The following is a 21,007-nucleotide window of genomic DNA, read 5'->3' on the forward strand; positions in this document are numbered from 1 at the left end:
TCAGATTCAACTTTATAGTTACTTTCACTATGTGTATTGTGTATCTAATATGAAGAAAAAACATCAGCAAATTATATATGAATGAATCGTTAGACTTCCTTGTGTTTTACAAACTCTTAAGCCCCATTCACACGGGGCTTCAGCGTCAACGCTTGACTGAAGGTGTGTCTAAAGTTAAGCCTGATTTATACTCCTGCGTCAGGTGACCGGCGTAACCCACGGCGCAGGCAACGCGCGTGGCTGTGCATTTATACTTCTGCGCGCTGTCTCTGTTGGTCTGCATTAACACTTCCGAAACGCTAGTGGGCAGTGAGGTGTAAATGTTCCTCTGTGTCGAGTTTCTTCGCTACTTTTTTGCATTTCCTGAACACTTCCGGGATGTACAAGTGACTTAAACTCGCTCATTTTGAGGCAGGAACCGGCGGACGTGCAACAACTTTAACTATGAGGTAAACACAAAACAAAACTTTCCATCCGGAGCTCCTTCCCGGGACTCCACACTTGTAAACAATCGCTCGCGCGGCTCTCGGTCCCGCCCAGACGCGTCAGCGCTACCAAGCCGACCAATCACAGAGCTTACGCTACGCGTCGTTGCGACGTGTAGTTACATTTTTTGAGAGGTGCACGTCAGTGACGGCGATGGCCACGGCAAAGGGCTATGCGTCAGCGCCGTAGCATACGCCGGTGTTTGACGCAGAAGTATAAATCAGCCTTTAGGGCTGAAGCGATCGTCATAGCAGCGTCAGCCAATGAAATTCAGTTAGCAATAAGCTAGTCTAGCCGTTGTATTTGCATACAGCGATCTGATTGGCTGATGCTTCCGTCTGACGGATCTTTTTAAAAAAAATTTTTAATTATTATAATTTTTATTATTATTATTATTATTATTTATTTTTTTTTTTTTTTGTCCGACAGATCCACAATGCAGTTTGGCAATGCCTGACGTCACCATTCGAAGTGAATGGGAAGCATTGACGCTGAAGCCTCGTGTGAATGGGGCGTTAGAAATGTTTTGTTTTACTAGTACTTGTGTGTATTTACTTGTCAAAAAAATAAATTAAGCATTAGGCGATTAAAACACTGCATAATTGTGATAATATGAAAACTTTCTCAGCGGAGTTAAGTTGGTTTTGTTTTCGAGAAAAGAAAAAAAAACGGAATAAAAATAAGCACTTTTCTGACGGTCCCCTTACACACAGCTCTCTCTGGCTCGGCGCCAGACACATTGCCAATGCTTAGTTTGATTTTCTCAGTTGCCGCTATAGGGTAAAAGAGCTAACGCTAACTTGTCAAGCTGGATAACAAGCAAAACATCAACACCAAGGACTTTACGGTCCAACTCTGTATCAGTGCGCGACAGTCCCTGTGTCCTATTCAAACATCAAAATCAAAGTTCTTCTTAAATAAATAGCCTTAATAATAATAATGTTTTCGTTATTATTTTTTTATATTAATTCTATTATTTGACCATGCAACATTTATTCTAACCAAGTCCATGAAAAAAAAGAGTTCTGCAAATGGCATGAAGTAGTGAATATCTAACAATATATCTAAGAATTTAAGACTTGCATGGTTTCACGATTATGTCACGATTGTTTCACTTAAAAAGATATACTTGATGTCTCAAAATAAGTGCTATTTCATAGATGATAGCAACATGTAACTACAGACAAACGCAACTATTTCCGCACTTGGGATTTACAATTAAAACAAAGTATTTTTTGCACTCAAATGAATTTCATTGTATCTAGTTATTTTTAATATGTTGTATTCATTATCATAACTATTATTGCAAACCCTTTGGTCCTTGCGGCAGGAAGCTGCTCTGAGTTCTGATTAGCTGTTTCCTGGTTGGGTCTTTTGATTGAACGGAAGGTTTTTGCCTCCCTGTTTTTCCCCCTGCCTTTCTTTGTCTCAAGGCCATTTGGAAATTTGTATGCATTACCAAAATATTCCCCTCGTAATAATATGACATTTCAAATCTCCATTCTCCACCCTTCTGAGTCCAGCCAAACTAAGAGCTCCCTGTTTTTCTCATGTTGTTTAACATTTCTAAATGATCAAAATAGGCAGACAGATATGTTTGTGCATAATTCCTGCATTGGATTTAGATTTAGTGTATGAATTTGAAGTTAGAAATTTTATTAAACAATTGATAGATCAGTTTACCCCTCAAACGTTTACTCGCCCTCATGCAGTGCTATTCTAGCTTTATCAGTATTGTTTTATTATTTAATAAAATGGTGTTAGTTTTAATATTTAATTTTAGCTAATGTTTGTGCCTTTTTTACTTAAAAATATTTAATATTTTTTTATGTTTTTAAAATTTTTTTATAACTTTTTTTATTATTTTGTTCTTTGAACCATATTTTGGTTATTTGTCATTTTTGAATTGTTTTTGAATGACGATTGCCTGTGTCTCACTTTGCGCCTGATCATCTTCTCATTCGTAATTCACCTGCTTTCTTTTGCTCACGCGAACATTCATGCTCCTTCTCCATTCCATGATCATATTTAACTGCATATAAAGATTTTAGTTAAAGGCCGTTTGTATCTATTTAGTGAGGAGCCAGCACTGGCAATTTAACAATTATTTTTAACCAGCTAAAGTGGGTAGTGGGAGGTGTCTTTCTAACCCACCACAGCTGAAATCTACCTGCATTTGGTGGGTTGGCAGGTGTTAATGTCAAGCCCTGTTAATAACCATATCTTCATTGCAAACCTGATATTAGGCCTGTTTCAGTAAGGAGGTTCAACCAACTCGGAGTTTAAACTTGAACTCTGAGTGGATTTACAGAGAGATCAAAAAAACAGCTGATCTGAGTTGGGTCAATCAACTTTGAGTAGACTAACTCGGAGTCAAGCGCACACCGCAACTATAAAAAGGCGTTATCAATGAAGTGTAGATATTACGAGTGACTATGGCAACATCTTAAAAAAGAAATCACCATTTCTTTCTCCAACTGAACTTGATGTGCCCATGCAAAGTTATAACAAATATAAACATATATTTTAAAAAGCAACACCACTGCATCAGTGAAACAGCTGCTCAAGTTAAAATATTTAAATATTTAAGTATATTAAAATAAGTAATGTTATGTGTAACGTTTATAAAACTTTTACACACGTTCTCACTTTTATACACGTTGATTAGTTTTAATAGATTAGAAGTGCACTTGTGTGTCTACCTTTTTTATTCATCAAGTGATAGAGGTTGATATGAGGTTGATGTAAGCAGAACTAAACAATAGTTTTTAGAAAGAATAATAATCTAGTAACAGTACATGTCGAAGGTCAGTTAATTTAAGCTAATTATGTATTAAAAAAGGACAAGTCATTCTTGTTGACTTTTTTTCTTTGTGTGACTGAAATGCAGGTAATAGCTATGTTTCCATCCAAATATATTAATTACATTTATGTGCAAAACTAGAATAATGTATAAAAGATGTGCGAATAAAGCAGCGTTTCCATCCAACAAATCAAAGAGAACAAAATCGTCACTTCCTGATTAACTAGCACCAAATATCAACAGTAAAAACAGAATTTACTGCGGTAGAAGAAGCTGAGTCAATCTTTTCTTTATTTAATAAATGTAGCCTACTTGCGCCTCAGAAGACAATGCTGACACGCAATGAACGCGTGGGGGCATTTGAAGTCATGAGACACGAAGAACAGATGCTCTTGATACCCTCCAGAAACTCTGGAGGAAATTAATAATAAAACAACATTGATACTGAAACGGTTAAGGTGCCTATTTACACACTTTTTCATCATCATATAATCTCTTATAACAAACCTTTTTTTAATGCACATACTGTAATTTGTTCAGTAAAAGTGTTTCCATCATAGTTTAAGCGCATCTTTTCTATCAAATAAAAGTTTATCCTACTCAGTTATGTGCATGTTTTTATGCGTATTTTCAAAAGTCATGTGCATCATGACGTTGCCATCAATCGTTTTTATGCGCATCTCCAAAAAGAGCATTAAAAGGTCAAAAAGAGCATTAAGGTGAGCAATACCACTTCATCTTTTAAAAAGGGGTTGGAGACCAACAGAAACTCAGAGTTTAGAGAACAAAATGCTTTGATTGAAATTTTATTTTACAAGTTGATTAAATCCCATTTTGTTATTTAACCTATTATTTTTATGCAACAGTCAAGTTGGATGTTAATTTGCTATGAAAAAAAGGAAATAATTTATTTTTGCATGCTGATTTGTGAAATTGTGAATATAGATCTATATAATCACCTTGCAATTTTAAAATTATAGGTTTTTTGCTTTGAGTAAAGACTATTTAGTTCCTAAGAGCAGTTCAATCTTTTAAGTTTGCTGTATAAAAATAAAACATTTTGCCATCGCCCTCCAAGTCTGAAGAGTTATCGGTTATCGATATCTGCAAAAAATTCCTATCAGTGCATACTCTAGTTTTAATAATGTAACAGACATAAGCAAATTTCATTACAAATTGTTGTAATTTAGATGGTATTCAGTGAACATTCCTCCCCCCATGGGAGCTTTAAGAGATTTTTTCATTCATTCATTCATTTATTCATTCATTCATTAGTGAGCTATTATTGTAAAAAGTAGAATAATTTATTTAACTCATAATTATAGTGAGTAAAATGATCTTTTGGACTCCACATCAGCAAACTGTACTTAATATTTGCAAACAGCATACTTTGTCTTTATTTTCAACGCATGAACAGTAGACATAAAGAGCTTGCTGTTCTCTAACTGGATAAATATATATCTGCCACACATTGAAAGAAAGAAAGAAAACAGGAAATGAATCATTGTCGTAACGGATGCTGCTGTCATTGAAATATAACAGGCGTGGTATGGTAGATGGTAAAAGTTTAGTTATTTGCTGAAAGAATAAGTAAATTAATCACTTTTCTGAATCTTTCACTTATGGATTATGCCCCCATGTTGTGAGTCACATTGTGCATTATAAAAGCACTGGGCTCTCAGAGTATAAAATGGCATTGGAGAGAGGTGCGTGTATAGACTGTGTCCCTTCATTCATTCCTGCCAGTTAATGCAGTTGTAATTGTAAGGGTCTGAGTCAGAGCTGTCCTTGCCCCCTGATACTGTGGGCTGGATTCAATAGTCTGCCGTCACTGTGTGTAGAAAAACATACCTACATCTGTAAGTGGTCTTTGGTTTATTGTCATTTTAGGCACTTTCAAAATTAAGTCTGTGAAATATTCAAATTTGGGTCTACAAGGAAACTTTTAAGAGGACAAATGAAAACACAGTATTTCCTTTAGATTGTATATTTTGCATCATTTTATTATTTAACAGTTTTATGTGTTTAAGCATTATGACCAATCACACAAATGATCTGTTGAGCTTGATGCGCGAGTGATTTACATGTTAAGTCAATGCAAAGACACGAATAGACATCCTGTGGTACGATATGCGCGAATAGGGCGGTGCAAATGACGCGAGTTGAGAGTATTGCACGATTGACGTGCAAATTGCTCAAGTAGGAAATCATGAGCTTTCTCTTGTAGCGTAGTGATTATGACGTAGCACCTGTTGTTGATGTCCCGGGGGAAAATCTTCCTGCTGACACTGGACAACAGTTCATCAAACTGGGTTTGGCTCAGTCGTAAGCACCACTGAAAGCCCCGTCCATCACATGAATACACGTCTGTTGTGAAGTAAATTTGATTCGCGAATGAAGCAAGTAATGGGTCACAGCTCTACTTACAAATATCACGATTTATCCACGCGCACCGCGTCTGGTGTAGGCATGGGATTTAATAGCCGTTTCAAGGTTTTAATAGCGTTAAAATGTTTAGTGATACCATTCCCAAGGTACATGTAAGTTTTTTATTTATATATATATATATATATATATATATATATATATATATATATATATATATATATATTTTTTTTTTTTTTTTTTTTTTTGAATACACAAAAAGAAATCTGTGTTGAAACTAATGAAGACAGGAGCAAGTCAATGATATATTTTCATTATTTAGCCTAACATACTTACTGTTCCAAAATATTATAAATATTTCTTAAAATAAAATATATTGTGTTTAATGGGGAATAAACTTTTTTTTTTTACTTAGACATTTAAAATAAAACTTATTTTAGAGCAGTGACCACAATACCGTGATATCGTAAAACCAGGTTTTTTTTTATCCAGGGTTATCATACCGTCAGAAACCCATGCCTAGTCTGGTGTGAACACAGCATTATGCATTGTCCATACAGAGGGGCTTAGCTAAGTCACAGCTGAAAATTCAGGAGTTTTTGTCGTTGTGTCTGTTCTCACTCTTCAATTTTGCTAATTAATTTCACCATACTGTACATTGATTTAGTTATTAACAGGAGTTTTGTTAACGTTAATGACTAAAACAACTTGTCTGTGAATCCACTGGCCAGTAGGGCTAAATATCGAATACATTTCTAAAGCTGAAAAGGGTGAGCATCATTGAACACAGTGACACTTTCAGTTTCACACACTTTGCAAAAAGTTAAACGCCAATGATGTTACATGCTGCTGTAAATGTAGGTGCAGGCATCTGTATTATAACACTGCACACTTAATCATATTAGAGATAAATCCAAAAAGGATTGATTTCTGACTTTTGAGAACTGATATTGAGTTGACCATATAGTTTAATAATGATAAAATCGGCTGAAAAACAATGATGGAAACAGGCTGAAAACAACAGAATTGTGGGTTCTGGTACTTCAACTGTTTTCTCTGTAAGCACCTTTTGAAATAACCAATTTAGAGCTTGGTTATGTGGTCAACCTGCTTAGAGGTACTTTTAGCTGTACATTTCCTGAAAAAAAACAGATGCGCTTAAGAACCGCCGAGCTTAAGTCTTGTACAATAAATGCAATTTGTCAATATTAGTACTTGATTAGCGCTGATGTTTTATCCCATTTTTAATGGTTTCATTTTATTCAGTTTGCGGTAATGCAGTTTTTTGGTAAAACCTGATATTATTGTACTGCTATAATGTTTATGGCTGCCCACACAAAATGTTGGGTTGTTTTATAAACACTCAATACATATCAAACAGTCTATAATAGGCATAAGAATCTGACGGTATGATAACTTTGGATAAAATAATCACTGTTTTGCGGTATTGTGGCGACTGTTCTAAGATATATTTTCTTTTAATGTCTGGGTAAAAAAAGAACTTTTTCCCCTTAAACACAATTTATTTTATTTTGACAAACATTTAAAATATTTGGAGCAGTAAACATTGAAATTCACAGAACAGAAAAACAGAAAAACTAAATATAGCAATGTCAGTTTTTTCCAATATCAAGTAGCTATTTTGTGATGTCTGTTTATTGTGAAGTCCAGGTTTGTTATCAAATCTATGGTAAAATGAAGTAAACAAAAGATCCAGTTTAGTGGTCTTAAACTTTATTAAAAACAAGGTTTATATACTCTTTTCTAATTTAGAATCAGAAGGAAGGACTGTTTTTTTTTTTTTTTTTTTTTCCACAACATGGCATGGCGCAGAATTTAATTGCCTTCATCTGTATTCTATAGATTTGTCATTAAATTTGTTATTTTGGCTTTAATATAAGCTTGTTAAACAAAATGAAAAAAGGTTTGAGTTCTGAAGTAGCTCCTATGATCTCTTGTATGCCAAAGGGAGCTTTAATTTCTCAGATCAGGACCTCTTAAGGCTGATTTATACTTCTGCGTCAAGCGCATCCGTATGCTATGTCGCAGCCTATGCGTTGACAAATAGCCCTCGCCATGGCCGTCGGTGTCGCTGATGTGCACCTCTCAAAAAATGTAACTACACGTCGCAACGAAGCATACCACAAGCTCTGTGATTGGTCGGTTTGGAAGCAATGACGAGTGTGGGCGGACAGAGGGCCACGCGTTTCCATTGGAGCGACTGTTTACAAGTTTCAACTGTTTGCAAGGAGCTCTGGATGGAGACTGTTGCTTTGTGTTTACCTTATGTTTAAAGTTGTTGCACGTTCACCGGTTCCTGCCTCATAATGAGCGAGTTTGAACCACTTGTACATAAAGGAAGCATTCAGAAAAACAAAACACCAGCGAAGGAACTCGGCACAGAGGAACATAAACACCTCACTGCCAGCTAGCATTTCAAAAGTGTTATTGCAGAGCAACAGAAACTGCATGCAGAAGTATAAATGCACAGCTACACGTGTTGCATGCGCCATGGGTCATGCCGATCACTTAACGCAGAAGTATGAACAGGTTTTAGGGTGCACTCTCACTATGCTATCCGAACCGTGCTCAGGCGCGTTTCCCGGTTTGTTTAAGAAGTGTGTGTGCTTCGGTTGGAACAGGTGTGCCAAAGCAGGGTTTGGTTGGACTTTTGTGCAGTACGCTTGTTGTGTAAAGCGCGCCTGAGCCCAAAACTGAAGACATGACATCACTTAAAACATGACTGTTTCATATGGATTTAATTATCACTTTTTTAATGAGTGCAAACTCATTCATTCATTTTATTTTCGGCTTAGTCCCTTTATTAATCCAGGGTCGCCACAGCAGAATGAACCGACAACTTATCCAGCACGTTTTGCGCAGTGGATGCCCTTCCAGCTGCAACCTATCTCTGGGAAACCCACCCATATTCACTCATTCACGCTCATTCACTGCGGACAATTCAGCCTACCCAATTCATCTGTACCGCATGCCTTTGGACTATGGGGGAAACCGGAGCACCCGGAGGAAACCCACGCGAACACAGGGAGAACATGCAAACTCCACACGGAAACGCCAACTAACCCAGCCGAAACTCGAACCAGCGACCTTCTTGCTGTGAGGTGACAGCACTAGTAGCTACTGCGCCACCGCATCGCCTGAGTGCAAACTTTTAGTTTAATAAATACCACTCTCTGCACCTTCAGCAAACCTCCTAATACGTACAACATGATGACTTTTATGATAATTTATGATTTTATCAATTGTATTAAAAGTTGTGGATCTGTTCGTCAAAATATTTGACTATGTGTCACTGCATCCCAAACGACTGAAACAATATAACTAAAGCAATCTCCACTGTGCCGAGCGAGAGTGCTTCTCTTCTGGTAAGCTGGACAGTCACATCATCGATGACGTAATCATGCTCAGGTTTAGAAGGCAAAATGCAGAGTGAGTGCAGGTTGTCGAGGGAGAAGGGAGGGAGGACAATCGTGCTTCAGCAACTGTACCTAGTGTGACTATGCCCTTAAATTGAACCCAGCTGTTGGGTTTAAAAAAAAAAATGTTTTTAGAGATTTGTTTCTTGCAGCTGTTTCTCAATATTATGCAATAAATGACTGATTTTATAGTCTAATTATTGAGCATGCATAGTTGGGGAATAAAGCACATGATTTCATTGCTGCTTGATGCGTGCAAACTTCATTATATTCATCATCTGCCATTTTTCTATCCATTTTGTATGTTGTCCCCTGGGAAAACCCGGGCAGGAGTGGGCATGTCATTGGACGAATGCAGGCAGCTGACGGTTTTACAGTGCTGGTGTGATAATGATAGTTGTTTTATTCCATTAAGTGGCTCCGTTATGTAAAGCCCATCTCTTTACTCGCATTTTGTTGGAACTGTGCATTGATTGTATTGTTAAAAGCCAATAAATACTGTGTCGCTCGCTTCCTGTGTACTTTTCATCCGGCCCTCTTCAGGTGCTCTCGGTTCTTGAGCGCAAACAAACAGCAAATTGTCACCCACGCAACATCCCACCGTCCCCACCTCCAGACCTGTCATGCCTTCCTGTTTCACATACCGCCCCTTTTCCCCGGACGTGTCCCGCAGATGTTCAGTAGCCTGGCAACTCCATATCCAGATGGAGAGTGCTTAGATTCCCTTTATCTCTCCATCACTGCTGCATTCATAATCACCACCTTCAACCAAGCTCCACCCACCAACACGAGCTCCAGGTGGAGTTAAAAGCGGGGAAAAAGTGATCTGCTTCCTCTCAGAAGAACAAGAAGTGCTTGTATCAGTGTACCCTGTTGCTGGTGAGTAGCCCGGTCACACCAAGGACAGAGATAAGATTGATTTCAAGACCTGCTTGTTATTACAGTTGCTCAAGATCAAGTGCAGATTACTAAATCAGCAGATGCATTAGTGTCTATTGGTCAGGTCTGGAGGGAATATTTTCAAGGTCTTTAATAGGATGTAAATCGAGATATACATAACCCTAATTTATCCTTGTTTTTTTGTTTGTGGTTTTTATCATGCGTATTTCTAATGAATTGATTTTGCCATGGAAATAGCTGTTTTTGCTGACATGGCAATTAAATAAAAATATATGATACATGCGTGCTGTGAATTGAGATTCAGTGTACATCAAGACATTTTGTGTGCTTCATTTTTTTTTGCCTCCTTCATGTGAAGTGTATTCTGAACATTTTTTTCATGGCATGATGATCTTGTGATCTTAGTTCGTAAATCTCCATGTTGCAGGTGGCTTCTTTCTTCATCTCTGCCATGATGTAAGTTTCCTGTTAGTTGATGTCAATGCAAATGTGCATAAGTTTGGCCCTGCTGTGAGTTTTCCCTCTGTTTAGGTGAGTGTGCAGAGTTTGTGGTGGTATTTCGACTTTTTAATGAGCTCCAGGTGTAAACTGAAATCACATTGTGCCTATGAAGACACGTTCTGTTTTGTTGCGTACTGGCATGGTGTAGTTTGGGATCCCTGCTCGCAATATGGCTTAGTTCTTCTATTGTGGTTGGTTCAGCCAGTTATTTGCCTACGCAGGCACACTTTTCAACAACAGATTCGTGTTAGAGGTGGAGTTGGTGGAAAATTCCAGTAAATTCCATAGCTGACCTGAACGTGTTGAGGTCTGTCTGCTCATCCTGAGGTCATGTTCTCCTCCCTCTGTTGACCTTTGTCTAATAATGTTGTTTGAGGGTTAAAAGCTGTTGTTTGAGCTCTTTGGAAAGATGGACACTTTTTGTGCGTGCACTAAGCAAACAAGCACATGTATGAATGTTAAAAAATTGTTTATTGTAAGACTTTGAGTTTATCGTTTTTGAGTTTATTGAAAGAGTTCAAAAGCGAATGTAAAATGTTAATAAAATAAGGTTCTTTAGAATTTTTTTATACCATCAAATCATTTCAGAAATACTTAGTCTGTATTTTCTTTAGCATGTAGTGCATTAGCTTTGCCTTCAGAAACCAGTATTTTGCCTTTTTTCTCTTATGTGTTTGGAGCAAAAAGGTATTATTGAGGTGATTATGTTTTTATATTATCATTATTTTATTTGTAATACAATCTCTAGTTTCTCACTAGCACATTTGTTGTAATTTCAGCAGGAGTGCAAGAGGAAACTCATAAGCCATAGGGGGTCAGTCCCCAAATATTATTCTTGGTTAATGGAGACCCATTTGAAGTTTTAAACTCTGAGAACCAATGCTTAAGAGGCTGATTATTATTATTATTACTATTTTTATTATTATTATAAATTGCTGTAGTGGTATTAGATTAGATTAGATTCAACTTTAGTGTCATTACACTTGTAGAAGGCAAAGAAATGCAGTTTAGGTCTAAGCAGGAGTGCAATAGCCGCAAGTGCAGGATATTGGTAAAAGTTAAGAGCAATTGTATAAAAACTGATGATATTTACAGATGGATGTACTATGAACATATTCAGGTTGTATTAACTATGATCAGATATTTACAGTAGTTTAATGTATGTACATGTTGCTATTATGATTAGAGATATGCAGATATATATATATATATATATATATATATATATATATATATATATATATATATATATATATATATAAACATATATATATATATATATATAAACATAATTAAAAAAATATATGTACAGAGGTTATGTACAATTCAGGATTAATTAGTGCATGATGGTGCAATAAATGTGCAATTTTAATTGTGCAAATAATAAATAACAATGCAGTATTTATAGGGAGTGAAAGTATAATAAGAGTATTATGGTAAGCAGCAGTATTAATGTACTGGAATATGTACCGTCATGCAATAATTAAATTACATTTAACATATTATTTATATATACACTGAAAAAAAATGATTCAAATATGATTCCTTGGATTTACTCAATTTTTTTATTTAAATGGTTTTAAACAATATAATTGGGCTGAATTTAAAGAAATAAATTAAGCTGAACATTTATACATTTAATTTGTTTGTTTAAATTCAACACATATAAATGGTTTGCAACCATTTTGCAAACAATTTTTTTTTTCAATGTAGTGTACACAGTCTGGGTACCATGGTAAAAGTTAAAAATGTTTCTTTTTCCCACATTTTATCCCATCATTATACTATTTATTGATGTTTAGTATTTCTCCTGTATCTTCAAACTAGCCCCTTTCACACATACAGACCTTTCCGGAAAATTACCGGCAATTTTCCGGAAAGGTTGTATGTGTGAACAGGCCCTTTTTGAAAATACAGGTAAATTCGTTCTGGCTATTTTCCGGAAAGAGAAGTTGTAACATTACCGGTAATTTGCCGGAATGCTGCGCTGTGTGAATGCAGAAGGAAGATTGCCGTAATAAGCGCGTCCACGTCTAGAACGGGCTGACGTGAGACACCTGCTTTAGCCAATCAGAACAGTCAGACGCATTCACGTGCGCGCGGTTTATGAGAATAAAAGCCTTTGAATATTTTTTCCAGACACCTTTAGCTGCTAGATTTTAGTCAGATAATGTTTCTATGTTCCTTCTTAATGCTGTGTAAATAATTATCGATAAAATGTTCATGATAATCCGTTGTTTGTTTACCTTCAAGCTTTGCGTGTGCCCGTGAGCGCCCATAGCGCCAGCACACACGCATATCATGAACATCTCGACATGCGAAAGTGTTTCCCTATGTTTTCATTAGAGTTGTACTCAATACTGATCCATCCGAAGAGTTTGTAATGTAGTCAAATGTTTACAAACACAAGCGCAGCCGTTTAGAGGTCATTTCTGGTTAATGATGTCAGAATTCACCGGCATTTTGCGATGGATGTGTGAATGCTCTTTTCCGGAAAAATTCCGTAACGTCCTCGCCTGTGTGAACAGCGCTTTTTTGAATCTACCGGTAAAGTAGTTCCGGAAATTTTCCGGATATTTACCGGTATCACTGTGTGAAAGGGGCTAATTACTACTATGTCTATGAAAGGTGTCAGTAACATATACACAGAACTGATTCTCCCTGGTTCCGCCAGACTCCCTGGGAAGCACTCTTGCTCTCAAATCTGATATAAAGACAGACGTTCAAGATGATTATTTTTTAGTTTTTGTTTGTTTTTGTTTTTTTTTTTTTTAGCTTGAAAACACTTTAAATGATTATAAAAATGGCCACATGCTCTTCCTTAAATAAAGCCATGCAATATTGCCCTTCTTATGCAACCTCCAAATCAGCCAATGGGCTCTATGCACAGCTTGTTTTTTAGTCACCAATAATCTTCCAGTTAAAGGTTAATGCGATATATTTTTTTTTTTTTTTGCGTACCTTTTTACAGCATTGATAAAATAAAGGGGCTAATATCATAAGTTGGTGTTACCATGTGTGTGCTGTTTTGAAGGAATCATTTGAAAGAATGTTTCAGTGAGTCACTCAAAAAGACAGACTTTCTGCCACCTGGCAGGTTTAGTGTTTATCTATGGTATGTCTAAATCATCCAAGTTACCTGCGCAAAAACTCTCAATGATTTTTAAAATTGTTTAAAAAAATCTCCTAAAGATTGATATTGTCACACCCCTGCGGTAAACTTTTTTAAAAATGTATTTATTTATTTTTTTGCAAGTGATGGGCCTTACTCTGTCTTATTGGGATGCACAGCCTCTCTTCTATTTTGCTGATGTGTTATGCAGACGAATAAGAGCAGAAGTGAATGTTCACCCATGCATCAGTACCTCAGCACACAATCAGCGCTGTATAATTGGCTCTGGCTTTCAAACCCTCTCTGGCCTCATTCTCCTGTTTATGGGCCACGCAAAGCCTGACAGCAGAAAGCTCTAATTGCGGTGATGTAATCCATCTGAAGGTACAAAGAGGCCCATTCTCATCTTGCATCTCTCGCGGGAGCCGTTGATGCCAGTGTTTCCATGGCAGAGCCGTCCGGGAATATCTGGAAAACTGCTCTGCCACTTCTTCAGTGTGATTTTAGCTTTTTTTTTTTCTTAATAATCAACTTATTTCGTCATCTCAAAATCAAAGTACTTTTTTTTTAATGTAGCTGATAGGGTATATGATGATATTTACATACTACTTATACACAGGCATGGGAAGTAACAAAACACAAACAAATCGTTGCTGTACTTAAGTAGATTTTTATAGTATAAGTAAGGCCATGTGCTTACATAGGTGGTATAGGTATACATTTTGATAATGCCTGTCAAAATTAATTTCAAGTTGAAATGTCAAGCGGTGTAACTGGTGACACCATTTTACTCCTATTACTTGTCTTTTCTGTTGGGGGCCAATTTAGTCAAATATCAGTATTTCATGGTGCTGATTAAAATCTAAATTAATTTACTAATTGGAACTATTTTTGTTCATAGTGTTGCATTATTCATTTATTTATTGAGAAAGTGGCGCGTAATCCACAACCTTACTACTAAAGCTGTGTAAACCTATAGGATAAAATCATTTTGCTGCTCAACATGAATTATTTTTTTTTAAATGTTAATCCATGTTTCCATTCACCTAATTTTATGGACACTTTCTTTTTCACACTCGCACTCATCCACTACGGCCAATTTAATTTTTCCAAATCACCTATAAAGCAAGTCTCTGGATTGTCTGAGAAACTGGAGCATAGGAAACCCACGCAAACTCCACACAGGAAGGCCTCTAGTCCATCCAGGACTCGAACCAGCAATCATAGTGCTGTGAGGCAACTGTGCAGCCATTGTGCCACCCTCCTGCAATTCTTTTTTTTTTATTTTATATATATTTCCCAACTGATGTTGAAAGTATATTATTTATTTATTTTTTGGGGAGAGAATAAATAAATATATATATATATATATATATATATATATATATATATATATATATATATATATATATATATATATATAATTATTATTATTTTTTGTAATGCTTAAACAGTTTTAAAAGTCAATATTCTTACCCCTTTAAATATTTTTTGATAATCTACAGAACAAACCACTTTTATACAATAACTTGCCAAATAAATCTTACTTGCCTTGTTAACTAAGTTAAGCCTTTAAATGTCACTTTATACTGAATAATAGTGTCTTGTGAAATAACTTGTGAAATAATATGTACTGTCATCTTGTCAAAGATAAACGTTATTGAATTTTAATTTAGTTATTACAATTTTGTCATTAATACTATTAGGTTTGGAAATAAGTTGAAGCAGTTCTTGGGAAAAACTTTTAAAAGAATTAAAAATTAACATAGGAGAGGTCACAATTTTACAGACAATTTGACAATTTTGTACTATTATTATTAGTAACAATTGGAGGTGACTTGGAGAAACTGTAATGACAAAGTGGCGAAAAAGGCCAGGAGGTTCTAAATAAATAAATTTATCAGTGTATTGTACGCCACTATTGGTTGTTCATGTAACCTCAATCCCAAAAACGAAAAAAAAAAAAAACAGCTTTTATGTACTTTGTATATTTGTAATATTAAGTTCTTTATTTTACTTTAACCAATTGAAAAGAAACCGAGTGATGTAAAAGTTGTTAAATGCTAAAAGTGTTTTTTTATTTGTTATTATTTTATCAGTGAGGGCCACAGATTTAATGGAAAAGATTCTACTACTTTATGTATTAAAGTTTAGCAGCATGGTTTCATAGCTGTGAACACATTTGTCAATGACAATGATCCCCCTTCAGATGTTGTTCCTCAACTGTCATTACAATTTGAGACACCTCACCATAATGATTTCCTGTACATTTAGTCAGACATTTTGTTCAGCGTTGAAAAGAAAGTAAAACCACTTCAGCTTAATTGTTTACTATCATTTTTGATTTTTTTCCCAGTGATGGGTTGCAGCTGGAAGGGTATCCGCTACGTAAAACATATGTTGGATAAGTTGGCGGTCCATTCCACTGTGGAGACCCCTGATCATTAAAGGCACTAAGCCGAAAAGAAAATGAATGATTTCTTGATTTTTTTTTTTCTTTGATTTATCATTCTTTGAATTTTTTTTTCACTGTCAATTTTTCCAACAAACAGTCGTGTTTACCTGTTAAAGCAGCATGATCAGGTAGTGTAACTGGTTTGTGTCAATCGGTGTAACCAGTATTTTTCATGAAAATAATGTGAAATTCATTTTAAAACACCTAGTTTAGTGTAATTAAGTGGTTTTTAACAATTTTTACATAATTTGTCAAAGATAATTTAGAAACAAATAAGCCTTTCTCCAGAAGAAAAAATATTATCAGAAATACTGTGAAAATTTCCTTGCTCTGGTAAACATCATTTGGAAAATATTTAATAAAGAACAAAAATTCAAAGAGAGGCTAATAATTCTGACTTTAGCTGTATATATGCGTCCATGATACTTCATATTGCAATATGACATATTACACAGTACTTTGGTAGTGGTTCAGTGTAAATTGTTAACAGATGATATGAGATTTAGTAGATTTGAAAGTGTTAAACTAATTAAACTTATATAATGCGCATATATAAGGGTATGACAAATATGCAGCTTAAAATAAAAATTATATTACACAATCTTTTGTGTAATCTGCATTAAACATTCTAGTGTATGATTATATGCTTAATTATTGCTTATTGAATATGCTTTATTATTTAACATGCTTTTATAACCGGCTCCTCTGATTTGTGTGGGCTGTAGTAGGGATTGCGGGAGGCTGTGTCATTATCTGTTTACTGCCATTTTCTTGCTATAATTATTACTAAGGTGCTTGACCCGTTTGTGTTAAGCATGCAGTGCTCCACTGCCCAGTGCTTTAGTTAACAAATCCCACCACAACCATGGGTACTGAAGCTGTCAGATAGAGCTGATAAAAGCTAAACGTGGCCCTCAGCATCAACAGCGAGAAGTAGTGTTATTGTTGGAAACAGGAGCTGCAGTCTGTGGTCACTGGAGGATTATCAGAGAGGCTGAAAGATAAAGTCAAAGGGCATAAAACATAGCGGTCTGTCTAGAATTCTTTATGAATCGGTATATGAATAATTAACATCCATGATTTGCGCAGCTTGAGTTTGAAATGCAAATATGTGGGAGAGATGCAGTGAAGATTGGATATAGAGGAATTCAGTTGGTTGGGCTAGATTGTTTCTGTAACGTTTGACTGATTTAAAAAAATACATTAAATCAGATTAACGTTTAAACTACTTGTTTAGCCAGCTTGTCAGCATGTTTGAAATAATATTCTCTTGTTACAATCATGCAAAATTCACACCATTTATAATTACATGCCTATTACAGTTTTTGCTCAGTGCTTACATGCTAAAACAAATGCTTAGATGCCTACATTTCTTGTGGCATACATTAAACACTGTGTATATGTGTTATACTGTATGTAAAGTCCATCAGTGTGTTGCTGCTGATATGAGAGAGTAATTCAAATAGTAATTGTGTGTAAGGTTTTAAGGTAATAAATTATTTTTTTTAGAATGGAGTGTATTTTTTTTAAATGTCTGGGTAAAAAACTAAAAAAAAATTCTTCGTTTGAACACAATAAATTTTAATTTGGGAAACATTTAAAATATTTTGGAGCAGTGAACATGTCAGGCTACACAATTCAGAATTCTGCTGTCTTCATTAGTTTCAAAAACAAAGATTTCTTTACAATTTAAAACGGCATCCTTGGAGATCTGTTAGTTGTCCTAAAAACTAAAATAAAAAAATTAAATAAAAAATCTTACTCGTACCTTAAGGAACGGTATTGCTGAAGATTTTGACGGTTTTAAAACCTTGACTTTTTCAAACTGCAGTATACCTTGAAAACGTCCCATGCCTAGTCACAAATGTTTTTGCACTGCATGCAGCATGCCTATCTGGGGTAGCGTTTCGCCGCTACTTTTACACTGCAAGATAGATCGATGACAGAGGGTTTCACACTGCATGACATTATAATAGGAAGAATCACTGACAGCTTTGTCCAAACATCTCACAACCAAACACATGAGAAGTGACATGGAAACAATGCAGGGTCACAGTTTATCCTTTGTTATTAACCACATAATGAGTAAGTACAAAGTATGTAGTATACTGTAAACTTGCTAACTTTTTTCGTCACATCCATATTGCATGTTTGTTTATTTTCCTCATTTAAAACCTAAAAAAATGTTTACAGATTGATATTTTTCTGCTCCCATAATTCTGTGGTTCATTGTTTTAGAATATAAACATGTTTCAATATAAAGTTAACATGTACTTTCTCTGTGAATTTATGTTTTAAACTTCATATCCAGAACACTGGAACTGCTAATATGGAAAAAACACATCATATAACTCATCACCTTAGAATTCTTTTGGTTCTACCAAAATTTAGATATTTACATATTTTTATTAAATGACAAAATATTAACATTATGGTATGTTTTTTAATAAGTTGTTTACATTACATACTTTTTTATTTAAAAAACAAATGTTACACACATACTGTTTGCTATGGAATACAGAAACTTTTAAGCTCAAAATCTCAAAATCATTCAGAACGCAGATAGAACCTTATAATTCTAACGAACTGTATTATTCATGCGAGAGGTAAAAATAATGCTAGTTGTGTCAGTAGTAAAAGTCAATTGATTGCTGATGTGAGTGTTGGATTGTCAAGTGGCTCCTGCAGGCTGTTATGTTCACTTCTGTGTATAATAGAGAGATTGAGTTACCTGAGATCTGAGTCACAGGCCAGCCATCAGAGGAATTGCATTTTTATTTTCTGTTTTACAGCAGTGGAAATTTAGTTTAAGGAAAGGCATCAGATGTCTGTTTCGCACTGAATGCCACACACAGGTTTGCTTGAAGGCATTTTCATAACACACAATATTTTTGCCCTCATTTTCTGCTCAAATTTCCTCACTTTCATTGATGATGTCTCCGGGGATTTGTAAAGGACAACGAGATTCAATTGTTTATTCTTGTGTATTGTGCCATAGTGCACAACAACGTTAATGTCTGTCATGTCTGTAATACATCACGTTGTTATCGCAAAAAGTCTAGCATGTTTCATTTTCCCCCTGCTGTCCACAATCAATTCTGTCACATGAGTGATTGACCAATAGGGTCACATAAAATCTTCCTTACACAGATTTTAAAGTGTCAAAGTGAAAGATAGTGAAAGAGTGGATTATGGTAACTGTAAACTTGTATGGCGCATCTTCACGGAACTACCATGGCTGGATAAAAAGATTGACATTGACGATCAATTAGCTGATGCACTTTGGTGAATGCGTACTGGAATTACCATGTAAACTATCTAATCAGACAATTGCAGAGACATTTATATAATTTATTGACAGAATGCATGTTGTAGACATCGCAAAGCATAATCTCACAGTGACCGACAATTTAATTAATTTAATTTTAATTGTGTATTTGGAATGTTAAAGAAATTTAATTTATCTTTATTTCTATAGCGCTTTTACAATGTAGATTGTGTCAGAGCAGCTTATTATAAAAGTTCTTGTAAATTGAAACTGTCACTTAAGCACTGAAGATTGTAGAATTGTATTATTTTAAGTTGATTGAGGCTTTGTAATATGTCAAAGCAGCTTTGTATAGATTTTTTTCATGTTTATTTAGCCTAGCTTAGCATAACTCATTGAATCTGTTTAGACCATTAGCATCTCAACAACACTACCACATGTTCAGAGTAGTATTAAAGGAACACTCCATTTTTGTAGAGTGAGAAATAGGCTCATTTACAATCTTTTATAGTTGAGTTTTAACATTTCCATCTATTTAGAACAGGGGTGTCATAAGTCAGTCCTGTAGGGCCAGTGTCCGGGAAAATTTATCTCCAACTTGCTTCTACACACCTGCCCGGAAGTTTCTATATCCAAGCGCTTGATTAGATAGTTCAGGTGTGTTTGATTAGGGTTGGAGCTAAACACTCGAGCACACCGGCCCTCCACGACCGAGTTTGGACACCACTGATTTAGATGGTCTACGTTTAGCCTAGCTTAGCTGAGCTCATTGCATCTGAGTAGACCATTAGCATCTCAACAACACTATCACATGTTCAGAGTAGTATTAAAAGAACACTTCATTTTTGTGGAGCTGGAAATAGGCTCATTTACAATCTTTTATAGTCGAGATTTAACTTTAATCCTTTTAGATGGTCTACGTTTAGCCTAGCTTAGCATAACTCATTGAATCCGATTAGCAAATTAGCATCTTAAAATATTTTTTAAAGTTATTTTATTTTCTGGTATGGCTAATATGAACTATAGTCTCATTCTTGCATAACAATCAAGCAACGTTGCTACTGTGACATAACTGCAGCAGATGTAATTATTTTGAATAGCGCTGTTAAATACCTCCAGTTTGAGGAGATGTTAATCTGTCCACGTTAGGTAGAACTTGTTCTATCTTCATTTCATATCCACATGCAAGCAAACATCAATCTTTAAATTATAAGGAAACACTGAAGAACCACTTTCTTTTCTATAAGCTAAATCATCCTTTCTGTGTCTCCAGTGTCCTCAGAGTGTCCCGCCATCAGCATGTCTTCAGAAGCGTCGTCTCCAGTGAAGTCCACTACTCCTCCTCTGTCTCCATCCTCCCCGGTGTCCCCCAGCGCTCTGCACCTGCCCACTTGCCGCAACAGAGCCCGCTCGCCCTCACCCATGAGAAGTCACCTGATCCCCAGCCCGCTGCCCACACGCCGCAACCGCACCTGCTCTGCGTGAGTACAGCTAACCATCCACCATTACTACATTTAAGTCGTTTAGGCAAAGTAAGGTACACTCCTTCAGGGCTCTTCTGTAAGTCGTGTACAAATTTAGGCTATAATGCACAAAATAGGGATATTGACATCATAAAATGACAACAGACATCGAAACTTAATTCTAAAATCTCAATAGA

General features: G+C 35.7%; 1 protein-coding gene across 3 annotated transcripts in view; it reads left to right on the forward strand.

The window, feature by feature from the left end:
• carhsp1 (calcium regulated heat stable protein 1) overlaps positions 1-21,007 on the forward strand; it is a 32,955-nt gene that overhangs the window by 7,120 nt on the left and 4,828 nt on the right. The window contains exons 1-3 of one of the 3 annotated variants that reach the window (XM_009299441.4): positions 9,945-9,990; positions 10,439-10,467; positions 20,621-20,828. In XM_009299441.4, coding sequence (XP_009297716.1) covers positions 20,647-20,828 — 182 coding nt within the window. In that variant the 5' untranslated portion in view covers positions 9,945-9,990; positions 10,439-10,467; positions 20,621-20,646. Of the gene's footprint in view, positions 1-9,944; positions 9,991-10,438; positions 10,468-20,620; positions 20,829-21,007 lie in introns of those variants that run through there. The other 2 variants (XM_005163934.5, NM_200562.2) reach the window with 2 other exon arrangements.

The sequence above is a fragment of the Danio rerio genome, chromosome 3 (assembly GCF_049306965.1).
Source record: "Danio rerio strain Tuebingen ecotype United States chromosome 3, GRCz12tu, whole genome shotgun sequence".
In the NCBI taxonomy this organism is placed as follows: Eukaryota; Metazoa; Chordata; class Actinopteri; order Cypriniformes; family Danionidae; genus Danio; species Danio rerio.